This window comes from Aptenodytes forsteri, unplaced genomic scaffold (assembly GCF_000699145.1).
Source record: "Aptenodytes forsteri isolate BGI_AS27 unplaced genomic scaffold, ASM69914v1 Scaffold108, whole genome shotgun sequence".
NCBI lineage: Eukaryota > Metazoa > Chordata > Aves > Sphenisciformes > Spheniscidae > Aptenodytes > Aptenodytes forsteri.
Window position 1 is genome coordinate 4252751 of NW_008794448.1, and position 7937 is coordinate 4260687.

Consider the following 7937-nt stretch of genomic DNA (forward strand, 5'->3'; position numbering starts at 1 on the left):
ATTTAAGAATCTTTGTAGGTTTATCTTCTATATTTATAGAATATAATGTATTCTAATATGTTATAATTTGATATTTGTAATTAATATTATGCTACTATTACAATATGTTATATTAATTTGGTGCTTTCTATTAAAAGAAATGCTATCAAAGAAGCCATTAGCTGAGGCACTGAGATCTCCCAAAGTATTAAACTGACAGTGAAGTTTGACAGTTAAAAGTTGTATTTAAAGGTCTACATACTTCTCATAAGTAAAAGAAATTTTTCAGTTGGACCAAGCCTAAAAATAGGACAAACTGGGAAAAACAGATTTTACTCTTAGATAACCCAGCTTGCCCACTGAGTACCTGACCCAGGGATATGCAGCAAGTATTTTTGTGACAATAAAATACAAACTCCCAAATTTAGGTTTGTCACTAAAGAAAAAAAAACCTAACACTGTGGAAACAAGGCTTACTGATGATCCTCTTAACAATCCGGCAAAAATACTGCTGGCCAACTGCCCAGGAAAGGATCCAACTTCTTCTCATCTCGGTGTTGAAAAGAAAGGGAAGTTTTGCCTTTAACGTCTCTCTCATCTATACGCTAAAAATGCCTCCATCTTTCAGATCAGGAGGTTTGCATAGGCGTATCAAGATGACCTGCTTCTGGCACACCTTCGTAGATGTGCAGTAGCAAACCAGACTGGTATCATAAAATAGTTTTAAAAAAAAAAAAAAAAAAAACACACACACACAAAGAAACAAACCCACAAAACAAAAACCCAACAATATATTCTTTACCAAACTCTAAATTACAACAGTTCTTACTCCCTAAAATGTCATCAATTTCTATAACAGCCCATTTTCAAAATGATTGTCAGCTATCACATACCAAGGGCTTAAATACAAACAAAAACCCAACAATATCTATTCTTTACCAAACTCTAAATTACAACAGTTCTTACTCCCTAAAATGTCATCAATTTCTAGCACAGCCCATTTTCAAAATGATTGTCAGCTATCACATACCAAGGGCTTAAATACAGTTACTCATCAACACACAGAACAAGATTAGAGTATTAGCCAGACTTCATGAAGTTAAAATCTTAAATCTCCATTAAGTTTGCAGGCACTTGAAAAAACAAAGTTTCTCCTGAATAAATGCAAAGCATGTTAAACTTCTGGCATGGTCCCTGCATGCCAAGCATTCTGATTTATCAGTACTCTTGCAAGGGATTTTTTCTTTAACTTGTAATGGTCACTACTCGTGTCCTCTGGCATTTTGCTCCAGTTCTTTGACAGCATGATGGATAAACAATTCTGCCAATCTTTATGTAATCTGTATGTACTTTATGGATTTTTACCAGAACAGCTCTGTCAGAAATACACAAGAAAGGTTCAGCTTATCTAACACATCACATTAGTGGCATCAGTTTACAAACCAAGAGAGTACTGTGGAAGGTATTTACATTTCTTCTCACAAACTGCAAGTTTAGTAGAAAGGTTAAAAAACCAAACTTAAAGATAAGCTGTTCTTGGGGCCACATTCATCTGGTCTGAACTCTTCCCTCAAGTGATGTTACTAACTGGCAGCCCACACAAAAAGTGACCAAATCCAATAGTGTAAAAGGAGGGGAGGGGAACAACAAACTTTACAAAGGAAGTTACTGGGCAAATCCATAATACACATCAACATTCATTGTAAATCCTGAGGCTTGTTTCACACAAAACATGTTTCTCAAGGATAACGGTACAGATTTATTTATTATCATCTGGGTTACTCCAATCTTAAGCACGCTTATCTTAAAGCTTAACTGCTAAAACATTAAGTTAATTTGAACTCTCATTCAGATCTCCAACAGCCCCAGCAATTGCTTTCTTTCAAACACATTATACATTGGGAAACAGTTAAAATACTACAGACTTACGGTCTAAATTTCAGGATTAGCTTGCCTGAGATGATCAGTGCATTAATAAAGTTACATAATGTCTAAAAAAACCATGGTAGATTGTTCTGAAATGGCTAGTGTGACAGTCCCCTGCCAACTGGGTCTTTCAAAAAGATCTAAAAATATATAAAAAAGTTGAGCTCACAGGCAAACAGATTTAGTCTCCCAAATATGATGTGCTTAATAAAACAGACTGGGCGGGTGGGTGTTGTAGAGAAAGGAATGAAGACAGAGGTGGGGGCGAAATGGGGACTGAGAATGGTATGGACAAGAAGCCTGGCCAGGATGCAGCAAGAATTTGGCTAAATAGCTATTGCAAAGCATTAGTATGACATACACAAAAGGATTCTACTAGTAGGAAGGTAATTCCTCTAGGATTCATTTTCTAGATTTTACAAGGACTACTTCATCTCAAGTTAATAAAACTGCGATAAAGAAGTGGTGCTGCATCTATAGTAGTACCATTTAAGCTGGCTTCCAATGTAATATTTTAGCATTGATTGTGGATGTTTTTATTGCTTCTCTTAGCATGGCAAAAGAAAAACAAATCAAATTGACTTCTGTCTCTTATTTATGCTCAATTTAATAGTGTCTGAGGTGCAGACATAGAACAAGAATTACTTCAGAAAGTATTTCAAAACGCATTGAAAAAAGTTGCAGGATATTTTTCAATAAAGTGTTCAGAGGTTAAATAAGATCATATTCACACAATAGTGCTTGGAGTCAAATGCTAAGCAGTATTTTTATCCTCTTGTCATCACAACTGTAAAGGAAATTATCATATCCAAATAAAACAACTACTGTATAAACATATAGTTGTGGAGGCTATATAAAAATACATAGCCATTCATTTATTAAACATAATGGAAGTTAAATTCACAGCATATTGAGCCAGCTATTACATTACCTGATGGTCTTCATGTTTTAATAAACTAGACAGTGATTCCACACAGATCTCTAATGAAGAATCCTGAGGCTCCATTTTGCCGCAGAGTCTGGATACTACAGCCATAGCTGAATGCAAAGTATCTTTATGAACAAGGTGTCCACTGTCACGAATGAATGTCAGAACACAATTCAACCCTCCAGCTTCAAACACAGCTCCTGACTCACGGGTACAGATTAATTCTAACACCTATGACAAAATGAAATTTAATTAGAACAAAGTACACATAAGAAGTCAGTTATTTGTTTTTATCCATCTACAGAACTGGTTAACAAAATGAAATAAAACAAAAAAAACCCACCTCTCTTCCTCAACACCCAGAAGGGGCCAAAGCCTCCAGTGCTCTAGTAGTTAGTGTTTGCTTCAAAAATACAGGAACAAATACAAAAATATCCCCCAATAGCATGGTCATAAAAGGTGTTCATGAGAGACAGCTAGATAATAGTTATCTTTTCCTGGGAGAATTAAATCTTTGGATAACACACAACTGAGAGCTCTGAAAATTCCAAGAGTACTGTTACTCCAGTACTTCAGTGATGTACTTTTGAATAGACTAGACCTAGTAAATAGAAAACACATGCATAAAGTCTGATGCCATGGTAATCAAGGACTCAAACTATATGCTATCACATGGCCATGAGTTATGCTTTAAACAAGAGATTTTAAGGGTCTTGTAAATTTTTCTGAAAACTTCACAAGGGTGCAGAGGAGCTGTGTCTAGCGCTACTGAAGAGACAGCAGAGAATTTTTTTTACAGCAGGTAATTTATCTATATCTGGAGCAATTCTTCATTCCCTTTTAGCATAAAATTAGCCCTTAGCATTCTAGTCATGTAAGATAAACACAAAAACTTTCTTCTGATGTTTTTTGTTTCTTTTTCTATACTTTTTTTTTTAAAGGAATCTCAGCTTTGAAGAGCACCAGACTGACAGTAAAGATAAGCAGCATCGCAGGCACGTACACTTTTATCATACTCTATGTTTTTGCTTCACATTTTAATAAAATAAATAGAATTAGAATATGAGGAAGTTCTTTAGAAACAGCAAATTTTCCAGCTCCTTCTTAAAAACAGAAGGTTCTTCAGTACACATACCTTCACACACTGCTCAGCCAAATCTCTGCTCGTTCTGTTGTTAAGTTCAACAACTACTAAACGATTACAAAGTGCCTTGATAGCTCCATCCACTCCCACAATCCTACGGGTGCATTCGGCTGATACATCCAGATAGTACGTTATTGCACGAGCTGTTACCTCTAGTACATTGTCTGGAGCACTTTCATCGAGAAAAATTTTGCACAGTGCTGGTAAAAAAGTTCGAGGAGGGCATCTGCAGATAAAAAAAAAACACAACACCACATTACTAAGTTGTGCAAGTTTCTCTACATTAAGTAATTTCATACACTTTCACATTAACAGATTAACACTCTTCATGCTGACATGATTCGCTCAATTAGTTTATAGTTGGTTCAGAGCATTCATTCAGAATGCTAGGATGTGGGCATCTCATACACACCCCAAAATTCAAATCAGTAATCTGAAAAGATGCTATATGAGGGGAGGAACCCAGCAGAGAAAAAAATTCTTGAAATTTTACAATCATACAGGGAAAAAATTTTCCTCTTGGGAAATTATTTTAGGAATTAACCTCACATCACCAAACGGAATGCATTTTTTCTTAACAGAGCTTCAAGGTTCATGATGATAAATAGCTACTTAACCATGAAATATTATGTTCGATATAAAAACTAAAGATTTTGGGTCTGCTACACAATTTAATTCTCTGAGTGGTCCTTCTTCCCTACGTTATAAACATTCTCACTTATCTTTTTATCCTATTTCAGCTTCCTCTCCCCCCCCGCCCCTCATTCTTTTTCACTAACCACACTGAGAACATATTTAATTCATTTAGCTTGCTTCTACTGCATTTTGTCTTCATATCCATGCCTCATTAGCCTCTAGCTCTCCTCTTTATTGTTAGCCTCATTTCCATATGCAAAGACAGTCATGAACATCCCCACAACTTCAAAACAAAATAAGCAAGCTGTAACAGTCCTTCTTCTATCTCTCTGACACAACAGGATACAAACCAAAATGGATGGTCATAATAATGCTTTTCACTATTATGGCAGCTGTGGTTAAGACTGATTTGGATCAAAAGTTCTAAGACACGGAGCTATACTTTAAGACAATTTATCTTCCGATAGCATACTTACTTAGCAGTAAATAACATAACGATTGTTCACTGCAGTGGTAGAAGACTTCTGAGGCAGGAGTGGGGAATTAAGTGAAAAGGATATATGCTGTGACAGTAGTCAAAATAACTGGATACCTCATCCCTAGATGTAGGAGATCAGACTAAATCTACAGGAGGCAAATATTGCAACTTTTTTTTAAAACTATGGTTTTGGTCTGCAAAAGGCCTAAAGCTTTTCTAAATCCAAAAGTGAAAGAACAAAAATAATAGCATGCTTTTTGGTCTGGAAGACAGGTGAAGTACTCATTGATGAATCATTCTGAAGACTAACCCAGAGGTCATTCAGTATCCCACCTGGTATGCACAGTGACTCATATAAAGGCACCAAATCCTGAGACAGCAAAATGCTAATAGTTTCCTTCAAGATCTGGCCATGCTTTATGAAGTAATTAAATAATACTGCCTGACAAATAAATACATTATCCAATGATCCTTAATGACATAAATTAATAAGTGAAGCTTCAATAAAGCTAAATCACATATTTAATACTTATATTAGCCTATCCAGCCTATACTGTCTGTTGTTCTTAAGAAATTTGCTATTTAATTCCACATCTTTCTTAAGAGTTTACACAGTAACTTCGCATTTTAAAGAAATTATCCACTGGAAAAAAGAGTCTGAAATTTGTACTCATTGTTAGATGACTACCATACAATGACAAGAAGCATTTCAGTACATAATATTTAAAGCAGACAGTGCTATCTGTTCCAGTGTTTTGGTGTTGGATCTTTTACACTGCACTTAAAGGGGGCTTATAAGAAAGATGGGGACAAACTTTTTAGCAGGGCCTGTTGTGACAGGACAAGGGGGAATGGCTTTAAACTAAAGGGGGGTAGATTTAGACTAGATATAAGGAAGAAATTGTTTATGCTGGGGGTGGTGAAAATGTAGTTGAAGATGTCCCTGCCCATGGCAGGGGGGGTGGACTAGATGGTCTTTAGAGGTCCCTTCCAACCCAAACTATTCTATGATTCTATGATTTTATGCAACACCAGACATATCACTAAAACATTGCTATAAACAGTGTTCTTCAAATGTTATATTGCAAGAAAAATATTTACCAATAAACACAAATCTTAAAAAAAAAAAAAACCCAAAACAAACCAAAATCACACACATACAACCAAGTGGAACATAAGGAGCTCCACTGTCTCCACTGTAATACTAGCAAGTAGTAGCAAACCATTTTTCTTAGATTTCCAAAGACAGCTGCAGAATAAAACCTCTAGATTTTTGCAGGAGTTAGAAGCAATACTTAGCAAATCTAACATTTACATTTTTCCTATGATTTAACAGTTTATAAAAAGACACAGCACAAGTGGAACTTGGATGTATTTTTTGAAAATGGAAATTTAAAAATTTGGAAGAAATCCCTTCCTGTCCTTAAAACACCTGTCCACAAGAGCCAACTACCCAGCAGATACAGCAAAAATACAAAGTTACTAAGAGCCTATAATTTATATTGAATTCTTTGCCAGCACACAAATGCCAGTGCACTGTATCAGCAACACTCTTCTTATAAGAACACAGCTCACTGGCAAAAACTTAAGGGTTTGGGTTTTTTTAAAATGACTTTTTGCCAGAGCCTCTAGCTACATTAGTCAGAGACCATACTTTTTCAATTAGGAGGCAAATAACAACCTCCACTTGCTGTCAGGACATTTGTTTTCTGACTTAGAGGAATGATTTCCAGCCCTCCAGTAAGGAAACCAAGTTGTATCATAAGGTTTCAGGAAGAAACTGTAGGCTTGTCATACACTTAACCTGTGGGAATTACTTGGTTCTCAAAATAAAAAGCTACCCAGACTTCAAGTAATTTTGTAGACTATGGTAATATATGTTGAATTCCTATAAAAGCAGCATTAATAAGACCTTCACTTGTTCTGGGAAGAAAAAAAAAAATCCTTTCTGAAAATACCAACTGATTTAATTTTAAGAGCTTTCACAGAAAATTCTTTTGAGCTACTTCAACCTCTGAGGTCTATGTACTTGATGCTTGTTTCTTTTAACAGTTCGGGTTTGGTTTTTTGTTTTGGTTTTGTTGGGGTTTTTTTAGTTTTGTTGGATATTGCTAGTGAACAGGAAGTTGAGAGCTAGACTACACCATGTAGAAGAAGCAGCAGCAGAAATGTTTTATAAAGATTTATTAAGGACAATAATGAAGACTGAAGAGAAAAAAGGCGGGGGGGAAGCAATGCTGAAGCTTTAATTTAAGTGCTAAGGAATCAGTTCTTTTTCCTCTCCTTTTTCCTGCAGCAAATCAAGAATCAACACACACGAAATCACAGGCTTGAAAGTAAAACAGAACAAAACACACTGGCTTTGTGGCATGAAATTTTATGCACTATCCACTCCAGTGGACACTAATTTACTGCAAACTAAAGCTTTGTGATGCATATTATCTTTAATATTTTTTCTTTTTAAAAGTTAATTCACCATATTTCAATGCAGAACTCATTACATAGTTATAAACAGTTGCCTGTTACCTAATAATGAAAAAAGAGCATTCTAATTGAATGCTCTGGACCAACTATAAACTAATCTAACAAATCATATAACCAATGTATAACAGGAAAATGCATAGTAAAAAAGGTGAAAACCAAGATGGTTTATGAAGAAGCATCAGTCATATAATGATGTATACAAAGATAATATAAAGCTTGATCGTTGTTACAGATCATACAAATTTAGAAGTAACAGAAGTGTAAACTTCATTTTTCTCAGACATTGTTACCAGGAACATGGGGGGGGGGGGGGGGAGTTTACACAAAAGTTTTTTTGTCTTTTCCAAAAAAAAAAAAAGGGG

The 7937-nt window shown here is 35.5% G+C and overlaps 1 protein-coding gene across 10 annotated transcripts in view; it reads right to left on the reverse strand.

The window, feature by feature from the left end:
• Window positions 1-7937, reverse strand: part of HECTD1 (HECT domain E3 ubiquitin protein ligase 1) — a 63828-nt gene that overhangs the window by 41707 nt on the left and 14184 nt on the right. For all 10 annotated transcript variants that reach the window (XM_009290367.2, XM_009290365.2, XM_009290357.2 and 7 more), the window contains exons 2-3: window positions 3969-4203; window positions 2837-3064 (exon numbers count right to left, since the gene is read on the reverse strand). In XM_009290367.2, the coding sequence (XP_009288642.1) occupies window positions 2837-3064; window positions 3969-4203 (463 nt within the window). The remainder of the gene's footprint in view (window positions 1-2836; window positions 3065-3968; window positions 4204-7937) is intronic.